The 16,052-nt window shown below is 58.0% G+C and overlaps 1 protein-coding gene across 3 annotated transcripts; it reads left to right on the forward strand.

Moving 5' to 3' along the window:
• Positions 1 to 835: 835 nt before the first annotated feature.
• Positions 836 to 15,782, forward strand: C23H16orf89 (chromosome 23 C16orf89 homolog). Of its 3 annotated transcripts, none has more exons than XM_004478369.5 (8): positions 836 to 1,132; positions 4,989 to 5,138; positions 6,271 to 6,421; positions 7,412 to 7,529; positions 10,080 to 10,215; positions 10,845 to 10,949; positions 12,309 to 12,395; positions 15,004 to 15,782. In XM_004478369.5, exons 1-8 carry the CDS (start codon positions 928 to 930, stop codon positions 15,129 to 15,131), a joined length of 1,080 nt encoding a protein of 359 aa, XP_004478426.1. In that variant the 5' UTR covers positions 836 to 927; the 3' UTR covers positions 15,132 to 15,782. The 3 variants fall into 3 exon arrangements, with proteins under 3 accessions (XP_004478426.1, XP_004478427.1, XP_071067508.1); XM_004478370.5 differs by having other exon boundaries at positions 864 to 1,132; positions 12,312 to 12,395; XM_071211407.1 differs by lacking the exons at positions 10,845 to 10,949; positions 12,309 to 12,395; positions 15,004 to 15,782 and adding an exon at positions 10,422 to 10,618 and having other exon boundaries at positions 864 to 1,132.
• The last annotated feature ends 270 nt before the right edge of the window (positions 15,783 to 16,052 follow it).

Here is a 16,052-nt window from a genome sequence, read left to right on the forward strand (position 1 = left end):
CTTGGCGGCACTGGCAATCTGTGTCTCTTTAGGTTGTGTCATCTTGCTGTGTCAGCTCCCCGTGTGTGTGGCGCCATTCCTGGGCAGGCTGCATTTTTATCATGCAGGGCGGCTCTCCTTGCGGGGCGCACTCCTTGTGTGTGGGGCTCCCCTACGCGGGGGACACCCCTGCGTGGCATAGCACTCCCTGCGCACATCAGCACTGCACGTGGGCCAGCTCACCACATGGGCCAGGAGGCCCTGGGTTTGAACCCTGGACCTCCTATATGGTAGGTGGACGCTCTATCGGTTGAGCCACATCCACTTCCCTGGACACACACGTTTTGTTTATCCATTCATCTGCCAGTGACCACTTGGGTTGTGTCTACCTTTTGGCCATTGTAAACAATGCTGCTACAGACACGGGTGTACAAGTATCTGCTTGAGTCCCTGCTTTCAATTCTTTGGGATATAAACCTCTGCTTTTTGAATGTGGCCACCCAAAAATTTTCCATTGCACCTGTGACTCGGCTGTGCGGCTCACACGGTTTCTATCGGATGGGAGCCCGGAGGAGCCTCAGATCAGCTCAGGGCACATGTTGCCATCAGACGAGTTTACTCCAAATTTTCTTTAATTAAAAAAAAAAAACACACACAAACAAACCAAGAGCTTCTTGCCCTTCAGGGCTTCCTGAGTGTAACCAAGGGGTTGTGAAACTGGGTAGGAAACCCAAAGACAACAGCTGCGGGCAGGGAGGGTCAGGGGTGCGAGCGCGGGCGCCGGCCACTGCAGTCCTTCCCAGCACCCCTGCTCAGGGCCCAGCCCGCCCTCCACCCCAGGCCCCGGCCCCCTGCCTCCTGCAGGCGGAGGGGCGGAGGCGGCGGTGGAGGGCGGGCCGAGGCGGGGAGCCGGCGCCAAAGCGGGCCCAGCGCAGGCAGAAGGGGAGGATGGCGCGCCCGGGGCTGCCGCTCCTGCTCCTGCTGGCGGTGCCCCCGCTGCAGGCGTCCTCGCTGCCGCCGCCGGACGCTCTGGAAGGCAAGGCCACCGTCGCCCGCCTGATCCTGTCCGCAGGGGAGAGAGCCGCGGCCTTCCTGGAGGAGAGGCTGCCGGAGCTCAACCTGGACGCCGCGGTGGGGTTCCGGGTGCTGGAAGGTGGGTGCGCTCTCGGCCCCAAGGCCGGCCCTGTCGCCTGCCCGCTGCGCACCCCTGGGGCTCGGCCACCTCCTGACCTCCGAATACAGAGAGAGGGGGCCGGGCTGGCTCCTCCTCCTGGGTGCCTGGGGCCTGGCCGCTGTCACCTTTGAGGAGTAGGAAGGATGTAAAGGCAACAGGAGACCTGATTTGGACATGGCTATTTTCTCCTGGGTGGCGGGGGGCAGGGGGCAGCGAACCGTTTTGCAGCCCCTTCAGGCCAGGCCACTAACGAGGTGGGCGACGGGAGTGCGCCCTTTTAGCGGGCACTGATGGCAGGGCCGCTCCCTTGCGTGGGGGTGGCCTCCGCCCAAAACTGGGTTCCCACCCCAGGCTCCTCCAGCTTCAGCCAAAGCCACCTGCAGGTTCTGAGAAAACAGGCCAGTGTTTGTTCAGCTTTGGGAGATTTGAGATCCTTGAAAAGTGGGCTGGAGATGGTCCAAGGCAAACAGGATATCCAGCCCTCCCCAGCCCCCCCGCTGTGAGTTGCTTTGAGCCCCAAGCTCATTGTCAGCGTGGGCCTGGCCGGGGGGCCCCGCACAGCTCTCCGCCCACCCGGGCGCTCGGGAGCCAGGCAGGGGGCTGGGGGCAGCTGCACACCCGCGGGGCCTCCCACGGTCCTCTCCACACCCCCCGATCTGCCCGGCCGCACCTGGAGAGGCCCCGGATCCCGGGCCCCCTGGCCAACCAGCAGCCCACCACACTTTCGGGGACCCACAAACATGTTTTAATTTATTTTAAAACCTGCAGAGAAAAAAACGAACTTTTAGGTGGAGGAAAAGGTTTTCATATATAATACAGACATATTCATCCTTCCACTAATGCTATCATAAAATAGACTTCTTAATATTTTTTAATGGGGGAAGGGGTCCACAGAGACAAAAGGGCCCAGGAGAGACATGCTGCCGCCCTGCAAACACGCATCCGGACCCCGCTCCCCCCATGTTCCTGCATCACGCAACCTGCCACGCAGCCCAGGGAGGGAGGCCATCTCTTCTCATTCCGCGACTGCAGAAACTGAGGCACAGAGAGGTTATGTAGCCCCCCAGTGCCACACAGCTGATCAGTGGTAGATCCGGGATTCATACCCACCCTGCTCTGCCAGCCCCTGGGGCAGCACGGGCGTCTTGTGGACTTTTCTGCCCACTCTCGGTGCCTAGCCCAGAGCTCGGCATCAGACGTTCAATAAACATCCACGTACCCAACGGACAGAAACTTACGGTCAGCAGCCCCCACTCCTTTGACACAGAGATGGGAGGGCCCTGGGGGCGAGGGGCTGTGTTTTCTAGGGTGCATCTAAAGCGAATTCTGACTTTCCCAGTAACCCAGGAGGTAAATCCTATTATTATTATTATTATTATTATTATTATTATCATCCCCTTTAGCCAGTGTGGCAATGGGGCTTAGAGCCAGGCCAAGGTCACGGGGGGCGTAAGTGGAGGAGGTGGAGCTCTGCTCTGGCTCCAGCACCCAGTTTTTACATCATTACGGGGTAGCTGGCTGGGAGAGAGGGGAAGGGCACACCTCACACACTTCGTACCTTTACCTCCCAGCCCACACCCGGCTCCGCCTCCCGGCAGCCTCCGCGCACGGGGCTTCTCCCACTGCTTGCCTGCTCCCCTCTCCGTGACCCACTCCCCCAACTCTTGCAATAATCCATTGCTGATTACTGGAACACCCACCTGCCGAAAGCACCCACAGATATTTATCACCTCACCGTTTCTGGGCGTGAGGGCCCTGGAGCAGCTCAGCCGGGGTCTGCTCAGGGCCTCTGGAGGTGGCCGTGGAGCTGCCCCCCAGGCCGCCGGCGTCCCGAGGCTCGGCTGGGGCCAGGGGCTCCGACTCCAAGGTGCCTCACGCATGTGCATGGCGAGGGGGGGGACTGGTTGTCGGCAGGAGGACCTGGCCCGTCCCCCCGTGGGCCTCGCCGGAGCGAGTGAGCCGGGAGAGGAGGGAGCCACGATGTCTTTGTGACCATGTCTTGGAAGCCACGTGCCATCACTTCCGCCGTTTTGTGCTGGTCTTTCAGGACAGCAGATCCAACGTGGGAGAGGACAGAAAGGGCATAAAGACCCTCTGGCACCCCCAGCGCTCCTTGCGGGCGCCCCGTCCTCCTTCTCAGCATCCCTGGGAGAGACAGAGAGGGCTCGGCTTCTGGGGAAGCTGGGTCCACACCCGTGGATCTTCTGGGTCCTTTCAGCCTGGGTCAGAGGCAGTAGACACTGACCCAGCGTTGGCCATGACGAGGTTCCCCAAATGTGGCAGCAGCTTCCACCCAGGCAGGGAGATGTGGGAATGGGGTTCAGGACCCAGGACCACCACGGGGACTGGCATGGGGTCTCCTGGTCTCGCTCTCAGCTTGAACATCACTGCCAGGTGCCACCCCGGCGCCTCTGTCTCCTGGTCGAGCCAAGCGGTCTAGAACAGGGCTTCCGAGCCAGACTGCCCGGGCTCAAGCCCCAGACCTGCCCCCCACCAGCCGGGTCACTCTGAGTCAGCTTCCTGATCTTGCTGAGCCTCAGTTTCCTCATCTATGGCACCCCACAGGTTGGTGGGAGAATGCAATGAGCTCACGTGGGTACATCCTGCTACCTAGAGAGCTCCACACGTGCTCTAGCGATCAAAGCCCTGAGCATCCTCTGTGAAAAGCAGGGACCTGTTCTCCTGTCTCCCTGCCCGAACAAAAAGCAGCTTGCAGGGGAGCAGGTGTAGCTCAAGTGGTTGAGCACCTGCTTCCCACATACAAGGTCCAGGGTTCAATCCTTGGTACCTCCTAAAAAAACAAACAAATGAAAAAACCAACTCTCATTGGGAGCAGATGTCGATCAACGGTTGAGCTCCTGCTTCCCACACACAAGGTCTAGGGTTCAATCCCTGGCACCTCCTGAAAAAAAAAAAAAGGAGCTTGCGGGCAGGGTCTATGCTGCCTTGGACTTTGCGGTCCCAGCCCCTGGCACAGGACAGAGCCTGGCCCTGTCAGCACTCCCCAGCCTCCAAGAGTCTGCCCTTCTCTGCAGGTGTGCCCCGGGAGGTCCTCTCGGCCTCCTTAGCCTCGTCCACCTTCTCGCATGAATTTCTCCGTCTTTCAGTGGCCACTGTCCCCAGCTCTGACCCACTCAGCCTGCGCTGATGCTCTCCCTCCTCTCTCCCTCTTTCTGTTCACCTCTGGGCCCCTTCTCCCGCCCCCCACCATTCTCTCCCACTCCCCCGGGGCCACAGCTAGCCCATGCAGCGCCTCTGCGGGAAATAGAAATAGGGTGCCCCTTCCTCCAGTCACTTTAATGCCACCTGCTGCAAAATCATCTTGACAAACACACAGACTCAAGATGCAGCACTGCCCTTGCACAGCGTGCAGCCTGCCCGCCTGCACAGGTGGGCTCTCTACCCCTGCCATCTGGAGCTCTCTCTCTTATTTCTGCCAATGCTCAGCAAACCCCGGTCTGTCTTATTGATACTAAAGGTTTTGCTATTGGTATCGTTTGCTATTATCAAGTCCTCTCTATGCATTGGCTCATCTAATCCTTACAGTCATCCCCAAGACCTAAGGGCTTGCCTTACTCCCATTTTAAAGATGGGGAAAGTGAGGTGGGGAGAGACGGAGCGACTTTCTCTGGTTCCCCAACACGAAAGTAGTAGAGGCAGGCTCCGAGGCCAGGGCCTCCTCTGGAAGTCAAGGTCTCAGCCACGGCCTTCCATCCCGCTGACCATCAGCTCAGAAAGTCCTGCCTCCGAGGCTGGGAGGGGCAGGGAGGCCCTTAGGAGTAGCAGACCGTGATCTCGTCTTCCCGTGGAGTGATCGATCCGTGTCGGCTCCCAGCACAGCTCCAGGGCGTGCAGGAGGCGTGGGCGCATGACCCCCGGCTGCAGCCGCTGCGCCTGCGCGCCAGCAAGCTGGCCGAGAAGTTGGCGGCGCTCCTCCAGAGATCCCTTCTCTACCTGGGCCAGAGTGACCCCAAGTACCTAAGAGGTAAGCTCAGGCGGAGTCCCGCCTCTTCAGGAACGCGGCTTCTGGGGACGTTGACCCAAGCGGCCCAGGGCAGGTGCCTCGAGGAGCAGGGGCAGGTGGCACGATGTGTGTCGCCAGGGCCCCCCGACAGCCGCAGGCGCCCGGAGGTGCGCGATCCCCCTTGACTCCAGCGGCCCGGCCCGTCTGCACCTACACGCAGGCGTGGGGAGCAGGGCTCCCCTCATCGGTCCAGCTCACTCCACCCCCGGGACCTTCATTCAGGGCCAGAGGGGACGGGAAAAGGCCCTGGTGGGGGTCTGACCCTGGGGGAAATACCTAGAGGGTATCTGGACCCTGGCACTGCAAAGAGTAGCGGCCGCCAGCGTGTCCCGCGCGCCTTCCAGTGCTGAGCCCGTCTCTTGCCAGCCGGAGGGCCTGGCGTTACCCTGGCCCCAGCTCTTCCCAGCTGCAGAGGGCAGGTGCGGGCCGGAAAGCCACCCTCGGGCCCAGCCCAGGCCCCCAGGCTTGCGGCTCTCCCCAGATGTGGGGGTGAGCAGGGGGATAACGCGCCAGCCCACCCTCCCGTCTTCAAACCACAGCCAGGGAAGTTGCCCCAGCCCACCCCCAGCCCTTCCTGCAGGCGGGCCTCTCTGCACCCCCCTGGAGGGCCTGGCCCCCCCCCAATACCATCCCAGCCTACCTGATCCCCAAGAAGCCCCTTGACTGGGGTATATTTCATAAGAGCCTCCATCTTCCAGCCAAACCAGGCGTCCGTGGTGAATTTAGTCAACTCCTGGCTCTATGCCGCTCCTGTTGATTTAAAAATATCCAACTATCTATATACTTTTTCCTTTTTTTAAAGGAGCTCCCTGAGTGATTCAAACTCAAAGCTCAGTCGCGGGTGGGGGCTGGAGTTGCCAGGAGCAGCTGGGGCTGCCAAGAGTAGCTGAGGCTGCCAGGAGCAGCTGGGGCAGGCAGGAGCAGCTGGGGCTGCCAGGAGAAGCTGGGGCAGGCAGGAGCAGCTGGGGCTGCCAGGAGAAGCTGGGGCCGGCGGCCTGTGCCTGGCTCTGCCCCAGGGCCTGAGGTGGGCTGGGACGGGGACACGGGCGGCTGCTGCTCCCAGGGGGCTGCCCACTGAGCCTCCTCTCCGCAGAGTTCCAGCTCATCGTCCAGCCCGGGTTTTGGAAGCCCCCTCGTGCCTGGGCCCACACCAACGCCTCCCTGGTCTACCCCAAGTTCGAGCCCGAGGACTCTTTCTCCGAGGAACGCAGCGATTTGTGCTTGGTGCAGCTGCTGGGGACAGGGTGGGTTTTGCTAACTTTCCCCCTTTCTGAAATCACGGCAGTGCCCTTGACCCAGGCCTTCTCTGAATCCCTGAGGCCGAATCCCCGCGTTTGGGCAAAGCCCAGCTCCACCCAGGAGCCCCTCCAGCCCTTCTCCAAGGGGCCACCGCACCCCACAGGCCCCCACCTCTCCCCGTGCTGCCTCCAGCCACCTCCCCGCCCTCTGGCCCCAGCAGGCTTTCCAAAACCGCCTCCAAGCGCGACACCCCAGCAGCTTCCCACTGCTCCAAGCCACCCTCACCTCCTCCCCCCACACTCTCCCATCCAGCCCCCCAGGGTCTCCTTTCAGGTCCTCATGAGCCTCAGCTCACCGCCCCGCCCCCCCAGTAGCTCCACCCCGCCCCGGGCAGCTCCAGCATCCTTCCCCCGGGACCCTGCCTGGACCTGGTCTCAGGACAACCCCCCAGGATGGTGTGCATGGCCCCACGTGGCTCTCCCGCCCCCAGCCGCAGATGCCCTTTGCTCCTCTGTTCTGCCCCCCAGCCCATGTTCGCTGCCCACGGCCTCCTGCCCTCCCACGGCGGCAGGAACCCACAGGCAGAAGGGCAGCGGGTGCCCACGGACCCCAGCCCCTCGGCTTGCTGCAGAGGGCTGGGGTACAGCTGGGCTTAGCGGGGAGCTGTGCTCCACCGAGGGCCCCTTCCATGTCAGGGGCCTTTGGGACCTGGCTGCTTAGAGCATGCTGGGAGAAATTTGACTTAGAGACCCCAGGAAGGGCAGTCCCAGTATTCCCCCAACCCAGGAAAGCGCCAGCGACATCTCCATCCACGGGCCTGGGGGACACAATTCAGCAAATAAAATCACACAGGATGCCCGTATTTTATCCAGCAACTGCACCTGTGCCCCGTTCTCTGCCTGGAATCTCCTGGGGTTCTGATAATCTAGGGAGGGAGTCAGACCAGAGGAGGCACAGGGACGCCCCCTTGACCGCCTGGAACCGCCTCCCCGCAGGGCTGAGGGCAGCCAGCCCTGCAGGCTGTCCGACTCCTGCAGGACCCTCATGGCCACGGACGGCTGCTCCGGCTACTGCCTGTCCCACCAGCTGCTCTTCTTCCTCTCTGCCCGCATGGTGAGTGTCCAGGGCAGGGGGCGCCGGGAAGGAAGAGGGGAGATCAGAAGGGGCCAGTGGCGGTGCAGTTTTGTAGGTGGCACTGCAGAGAAAATACGCGCCCTTTTGGATTTGTGCTTCGACCGCCCGGAGGGAGAAGGGAGAGCGCCCTGTCCTCTGGGTGCTGGACAATCGAAAGAAACCACTGGCGGGAGAGATCTGTGATCCTGAGGGATTGGCCAAGCAGGTGTGCTGAGCTGCAGAGCATCAGAAAGACAAAGAGAGGGTAAAAGAGAAGCCACAGAAAGAACTGAGTTAGCAAAACCAAATCGTCGGGGACTTGGAGCAGGGCTGCCTGAGAGCCATTCCAGCTCGAGGGGCAGCTGTTGTCCTTTGCGGCAGCCAGGGGGAAGAGTGTGATTCGGGAGAGGAAGGGTAGAAGAGAGGGTCAGATGCAAAACGCACCCTTGCTTTTTGGTTGCTATTTCCTCCTTTGAATTTATGGACAATTTCTGTGATGAAATGGCAGAAGGTAACTGGGTTGAAATATCAAAGAGAAGACTAAGCTTTATGTCTCTGTGTTCCCTTTAGCTTCATTTTAAAATAGGACTAAACTTGGGGGAAAATGTGGGAGAGGTTAATGGTGTGAAATCATAGGCTTCAAGTAGGGGGTTGGGCAGTCCCACACCTGGCTCCCCAGGGGTCTCAAGTGGTTGGGGTGCACAGCACCCCGTGGTCCGCGGGACCCTGGGGAGACCTGGGCCCGTTCCGGACCCCCCTGCGGTAGGTGGGCCTGTCCCTGGGTCCTGGGAACGAAAGCACGAGGGTGCCACCCAGCCTCACCTCTCCAGGCCTCAACCTGCTAAGCCCAAGAGTTCAAGACTAGCGAAATAATAATATTCACATACAGATCATTTCTTTCTCTTTTTTTTTTAAGATTTATTTTTTATTTATTTTTCTCCCCTTCCCCCGCCACCCAGTTGTCTGCTCTCTGTGTCCATTCACTGTGTGTTCTTCTGTGTCCACCTGCATTCTTGTCAGCGGCACCAGGAATCTGTGTCTCTTTTTGTTGCATCATCTTGCTGCGTCAGCTCTGCGTGTGGGCGGCACCACTCCTGAGCAGGCTGCACTTTTTTCACGCGGGCGGCTCTCCTTATGGGGCGCACTCCTTGCTCGTGGAGCTCCCCTACGTGGGGGACACATCTGTGTGGCACCTCCTTGTGTGCATCAGCACTGCGCATGGGCCAGCTCACCACATGGGCCGGGAGGCCCTGGGTTTGAACCCTGGACGTCCCATGTGGTAGACGGATCCTCTACCAGTTGAGCCAAATCCGCTTCCCCATTTATTTCATTATATAAGGAGATAGGGCTCATTATCCCTATTCAAAAATGTTATTCTGTGTCCAGAAGTCCTCAGAGAATTCTTAGAACAGAGACTCACTGGGGTGTTTTGTTTTAAAATCTTATTGTGGTAACAGATATACAACACAGAAGGTTCCATTTTAAACCCTTTAATGTGTATTCACTGCATTTACAGTGTTGTGCTACTGTCACCACCATCCATTACCAACACTGTTTCTTCACCCTACGCAGGAACTCTGTACCCCATTCCCAGACACCACCACATCCCAGCCCCTGGTAATCCACCTGCACTCACTTTCTCTGTCTATGCACCTGCCTCTTCTCAGTACTCGTGGCACTGGAATCACACAATATCTGTCCTTTGGCTGATTTGATGTATTATTCCAGGATCATCCGTGTTGTGGCATGTACCAGCACTTCATTTCTTTTCTCCAGCTAACTACTCTTCCATACTATGAAGAGACCACATTTTATTTGTCCCTTTATCTGTTGACGGGCAATTGGGTGGCTTCCACCTTTTGGCCATTGCGAATAATGCTGGGATACACACTGGTGTGCAAATACCTGTTTGAGTTTTCAGTGCTTTTGGAGCTATACCTAAGAGTGGGATTGCCGGGTCTGATGGTAATTCTCTTTAACTTTCTGAGTAACTGGAGAGCCCATTTCTGTTTGACAGTTTTTATTTTTGATTATTTATTTGAAAGCTGTCATGGACCCATTTTTCATAAAATACAATAACTCTGGATCATGAGGAAAATCATTGCGATTGGATTTCATGGATAGAACCTGACCGCCTCATTGCCACAGAAGCTTCTAAAGCTTGTCCTTCGCGGCTCGTGGGCAGGGGCCAGCGCCGGTCCGCGGAGCCCGCTCTGGGTGGCACCGCAGCCAGCACCTGCGCGCCTGGGGGGCAGGGCCTGGGAGCGCTCTAGCGAGGGCTTCGCCCCGAACCCGAGTGCAATGTGGGGGCTCACAGTTTTAGAGCAGTCCGGGGGCCAGGATTCGGGTCAGCCAAAAACCAGCGCAGTTCCCCAGTGACGCGGCCCAAGCCAGCTGGGAGGGGGTGGGAGGAAACCCCGGGCGAAGGGAAAAGGCCTTCCTCAGTGCAGCCCCCTGCACGACCACCCCGGAAGTGCAGTCTTTCCCGGGAACGGTGACGGCGCGCCTGTGCTCCATCCTGACTCCTTGTCCCTGGCGTCTGTCCCCCAGAAGGGGTGCACGAGCGGGCTCTTCCGGCACAGCCAGCACTACATGGACCTCTACTGCGCCAACATGATGGACCTGAACCTGCGCGCCGAGGCCATCGGATACGCCTACCCCACCCGGGACATCTTCATGGAGAACAGTGCGTCAGCACGCCCTCTCTGGGCACAGCGGCAGGGTCTCCCTGGTTCGGGGCACGCGTGCATGAAAACACACACACACACGCAGGAGGGGAGGGTAGCCAGATGTGGCAAATAAAAATCCTGGATTCCCAGTTAAAATCGAATTGCAGGTAAACAATGAATAACTTCAATTAGAGGTTGCACAGGACCCACTTACACTAAATAGTGATTCATTCTTCCTCTGCAGCTCCGATTGAACTGGGCAGCCTGTGCTTTAGCTGGCAAGCTTCCGGCAGGGGCTGCCTTCTCCATCATTCCTTCCTGCTCCCAAGAGGCTGATCCCAAAAGGCTGATGGACTGAAGGACCCCAGGACAGGCAAACTGTTCCCCAAAGCCTTGCAGCTGAGGCAGAATGGGAACCCCTGGGGGCGGCTCCTCTTGGGTAGCCGAAGCCCCCGCCCAGCCCTGACTCATGATCAGCCCCTAAGTGGGGGGCAGGGCACAGACGTGGGGGCCCCTGGTCTCCGCGGCGGAGCCTCAGGCTGCTCCTCCCAGCCGCCCGTGCTGAGGGCCCACATGCTGGGGGAGGAGGCGGGCGGCACCGCGTCCTGGGGCGCAGCCTGCAGCGGGTGCACCGTGCTCCTTCTAGTCATGTTCTGCGGACTCAGCGGGTTCTCCGACTTCTACAAGCTCCGGTGGCTGCAGGCCATCCTCAGCTGGCAGGTGCCTCGGAAGGGCTGCTTCGGAAAGCCTGGTGAGCTGTGCTCCCCCGCCACCGGGCGCGGAGGGGGGCGGAGGGGCCGGGCCGTGCGTCCCAGGCCAGGTCAGGAAGGGATGCGGCGGCGCTGGGGGCGCTTTGTAACACACGTACGGGCACCCACACTCTCACGCACATGCACGCACAGGCAGAACGGGCTTCGGGTTTGGGGGCCACAGTAATTCAGGATGGGAGGCTGTCTAGGCAAATCCCTTCATTCGGTATTTATTGAGCACCTACTAGGCGCCAGAGACTGTTCTAGGCTCTGGGGAAAGAGGAGGAGGTCAGGGAAGCTTTTTTTTTTTAGATTTTTTTTTTTAATTTATTTCTCTCCCCTTCCCTACGCCCCCCACCAGCTGTCTGCTCTCTGTGTTCTTCTGTGTCCGCTTGTACTCTTGTCAGCAGCACCCGGAATCTGTGTCTCATTTTGTTGCGTCATCTTGCTGTGTCAGCTCTCCGTGTGTGCAGCGCCATTCCTGGGCAGGCTGCACTTTTTTCCCCCCGGGTGGCTCTCCTTATGGGGCACACTCCTTGCTCGTGGGGCTCCCCTACATGGGGGACACCCCTGCGTGGCAGGACACTCCTTGCACACATCAGCACTGCGCGTGGGCCAGCTCCACACGGGTCAAGGAGGCCCAGGGTTTGAACCCTGGACCTCCCATGTGGTAGGCGGATGCTCTGTCCGTTGAGCCAAATCCGCTTCCCAAGGGAAGCTTCTTAGGTGGGGTGGTCAGGGGAGCCCCACAGGGAGGGGTGTGGGGTAGGCAGGGGGCTGGAGAGGCTGAGGGAAGGGTACCATTCTGGATGGGCACGTGGCAGGTGGGTTTCTTTGGGGGAAGTCACTTCGCCTCTCTCAGCCTCCATTTTCCCATCTGTAAATAAATGAATCTAATAATATCCGCCACCCTGTAGGAATAGATATAATTTGAGTGGCTCCACATGGCTCAGAGCCAGGCACGGGGCAAGCATCCCGGAAACACCAGTGTCCTAAATGAGAAGCTCGGGATGCTCAGAGGAGCAGCTTTTGAAACAGGAGGATCTGTTTAAAAGCAAAGAGTCACAAAAATGCAGATTCTCAGGTCCCCCAACCTGTACCCACAGGAGGGCGGCACTTGGCTGTGGAATCTCCTTTTTCAGCCAGCGCCTCCCGTTCTTCTCAGGGGGTAGCTGTGGGTGACACGCTCGGGCAGAGGAAAAGGTCTGCAGATAAGTGTGGAGGAAACTGCAGGAGGGGCCCCTGGTGCCCCAGAAGGCCTGACTTGCTTGAGGTGTGGTCGGGGGCTGGGAGCTGAGTGAGTGAAGCTAAAAGACCCCCTTGAGAAGCTCACCGCCCTCTCCTTCCCTGCTCCCCGTCAGCAGCTGCTGAAAATGAAGGCCCTCAAGCTGCTCAGCACCAAGGGCATTTTTTAAGAAGAGTGAAGAGACGAGAAAAAATATTTACAGGTAATGAGAATACCCAGGGGACTTCCTTGACATGAAATGGGGACTCCCTAGCGGGCCTGAGGCCCATGCTCTATGCCCAGGTTTCTCTCGAGGACGAAAAGGCCCCTGGCATTGCAGAAGAGGTGGAGGGAAGGGTAGGGGTCTCTCAGACCCACCTCCTAGAAAGTGAGGGGTCCAGAGGTAATGTCCCTAGTGACAGAAACATAAAGAAGTGTCAGCATATTAATGAAAATCGCTATCACCGGATCAGTCAGGGTCCCATCAGGAAAACAGAACTCACATCAGGAAGTTCAAGAGAGGGAATTTAATACAGGGAACTCGTTGCAGAGGCGCTGGAAGAGGTGAAAAGAGGAAAAGCGAGAAAACGCAGAGATTAACCCTGTGGGAAGCCACTTCCCTCCTTAGAGATGGAGGCACAGCAGGAGGAAGTGGCGTCAGCAGAGACCGGGGGCTGGAGCCACCCTGCAGGGGCTGGACACGGAGGAGACACGGATCCTGCCAGAGAGAGAGGGCGAGAAATAGTCTCGCCTCTGCCCTTTGTCTGCCTCCTCTTGGTCAAGTGTAATCAGAAGCTGGCGGGCAAAGGAGCCTGGCGAGGTTGTGTAGAGGGCCCTCAGGGCACTGGGATTGGAACAAGGAAGGGGACAGGACCTGAGAGCAAATGGGCAAGTGACCAGCTCAGTTCCCACATGTCCTGGTTTCCCCAGGGCTGCCATCACTGGCACCTGTTGTCCTGGGGTAATTATGACTAGCGCCCCCTCCCCCTCGAGAGGGTCCTGGCTGGGATGTTAGATTATGTTGTAAACCCACCAGGGGAGAGAAGCTGAGAAGAAAGATACAACTGTATCAGGAAGGGCAGAAAAGCAAGAAATAATGAGGAAGAAAGGAAGGAAAGGAAGAGGGATGGAGGGAGGGAGAGAGATGGGAGGGGGTAAAATTGATTTCGTTTTTTTATGAATAAAAAACACAACTGCAAGGCAAAAGGAGGAAGGGGTGGAAGAGTCGCCTCTCCGAGGAGATGCCTAGTCGTCGGTGAGTGATTCCAGGAAACCAGTGTCTCGTCAGCAGCCGCTCCTCAGCCGCACTGGGGCCTCACCCTCTGCCGGCAGGTGAACGAACGAAGGGAGTGGAAGCACCAATCCTGCGCATCTGTTCTTTAGCTGCCACTGAAGGCCAGACAGGGAAGGGAAGGAGGTTCTCCGGAAGCTTCTGGAAGCCCTTGTCCCCGTTTGGCTGGCCCAACACGGGGGCTGGGGCTGCCTATGGCCGGGTGGTTGGGGGCCTGCCGTGCCCCCCCTGGAGCGCTGTATGTTCTCTGAAGACTGTTAGTTTGTTACTAGGACCATCTTTGGGGGCTGGAGGCAGCTGAAAAAATTCTGAAGGCTGGGGCCTTTCCCAGACCTTCAAGCAAACCTGGGGACCTGTCCAGGTTGACCAGCAGCCTAGGAAACTACCCAGGAGCAGCATGCTCCACATCTGATAGATGTCCATGGAGCAGGAGGCAGTTGGCGTAGAGATTAAGAAGAGCACAGGGTTTGGAGGCAGGCAGTTTGGGTTTGGATCCTGCGTCTGCCCCTTACTGTGGGAGCCCCTCAACCTCTCTCAGCCTCAGTTTCCTCATCTGTAAAATGGGCACCAAACAGTGCCTCATCCATGGGGCTGCTGGAATGGCTACCAGCTCACTGTTTGTCATATGGCGGGGGATCGCTAAGCATAAACTGTCAGCTTCAGTAATGAGGCACCTCGAAATCTGCATCTCTCCCCCTACAAGGGACCTGGCTGGAGCCCTTCCCCCATCAAATTCTGTGAGTGGGGAGGAAAGCTCTGGCTTCCTCAAACCTGCCAGGTGTGTTGGGAGGCTAAAGGTAGACACCTAGCTTGAATTCAGACAAGGAGTCATTGCCTCAGGCAGGTGCTGCTCAGTCCTGAAGGCGAATCCGTGAGTTGTGAGATTGGCAGGCGACAGGCCCCAGGTAGCAACGAGGGACCTTCTGGGGAGGCTGTATGGCTGTGGAGTCTTCAGCTACTGCGGAGGAACAGCTGCTCTGCTACTGAGCCTCAGTTTCCCCATTTGTAACGTAGGGCCACTAACATACTGTCTTAGGGGTTCAGGTTCCCTATGCAGGGCCTCGGACAGGATTGGGGTGCATGCAGTTTTGGGGAGTTTATTGGACCAGGAGCACGAGAGAAATGAGCTACAACAAGGAAGGAGCTGGACAAGGGGGTGGGCCCAGGTCCAGTCTACTTGGTCTGATCCCACGGGGGACTCTGGGGCGTAAATCGTAAATCACACCGCAGAGTCATCCCCCTGAGGCAAGGGGACAACTTTTGCTTCCCTGTATTACTAAGTCACTTGGGGAAGGGGGTGTGACCTCCCAGATAAGGAGGCCTCAGTTGGCTGAAGACCATTCTCTGGAGGAGGGAGGATGTTCCAACGTTCAGCAGCTGGAGGTGGATGCCCCAGGCCAGCACAGGGCACCGACAGCCCACACGGTACTTGCCAGCCAGCTGCAGGAACATCCGAGAGGCACTTGCCGTGGAGCCGTGTTCCAGTCGGGCCCAAGGCTGCCGTTGCTCGGAACTCACGGGGGACATGCTCTCCCCACAGATGGCTGCTCTTCCCACAACACAGCCGTGGCGGTCGGAGCCCTGGGTGGCTTCCTCTATGCCCTGGCAGAACACCCCCCCACAAACGGAAAGCCACTTCAGTCCACGCCTACCCCAACGAGCAGCTGAGACGGAGGGTTCCAGATGTGCCGTCGGAAGATGAAGCAGACCTGTTTAGTGCTTCCTTTCTTAGGTCCTGGGGGTCCTGAGGTCACATCCTGGAGAAACAGATGAGCCAGGCAACCCAGATATGTCATCTCAGGTTGTCGAGCTGAGCCAGAGAAGGTGGGAGCCGGGCTGGACCCAGGCATGTGAACCTGGGACCCGCCCCAGCAACAAGCACAAGGTTCCTTCTCTTTCCTACTCCCCCAAGTCTGGAAATTCTGGGGCTGCTGCTCCACCCCATGGGCCTTGCAGATCTCGGGGTCCAGCCTGGTATTGTCTTCTCAGGAGACTGAAATACTTGGTTATCAGGGCAGCCCTCCAAATTGTCCCTACTCTGTCCCCTTGAGCTGATAGCTGGTAGCATCAGGCAAATCACTTCTGACTATAACTAATCATTCATATTGCTCACCAGTGGGTCTGCTGCATCTCCCTCAGCTTGTAAAACCCAGATTATCCCACGTGTCCTTCATGCCGTGCTCTGCTGATGTAGTTTGGTAAAAGCCAGTGCATTCCAACAGCTATCCCCAGCTTGGGTCCTGCCTCCACAGGAACCTCTCTAGCTGTCAGCTTTGTAGGAGTTCTTGTTTAGATGAATAAATTTAGAATGGAATTGAACTGGGAGTTGAGCCTTGTTTCTTAGCCTTTAGGATGACATTGGACAATCTCTTGATCTCTGTTTTGAATCTTCAGTCCCACTTAGCACAAATTCTAGAGACCTATAAACTTGAGGCTTACAGCCTATTTGTTCAGATGTGCATTACTGCATCTCCCACGTGGAAGAAGTAAGAATCTCGGAGCTCAAGTCATGAGCTAGAAAGTCATGAGCTCGAATCATTAACTCAAACGGGGGATATTACTGTGAAAGGCTGCACGTACTAATTTTTA

The sequence above is a fragment of the Dasypus novemcinctus genome, chromosome 23, assembly GCF_030445035.2.
Source record: "Dasypus novemcinctus isolate mDasNov1 chromosome 23, mDasNov1.1.hap2, whole genome shotgun sequence".
NCBI classification, from domain to species: Eukaryota; Metazoa; Chordata; class Mammalia; order Cingulata; family Dasypodidae; genus Dasypus; species Dasypus novemcinctus.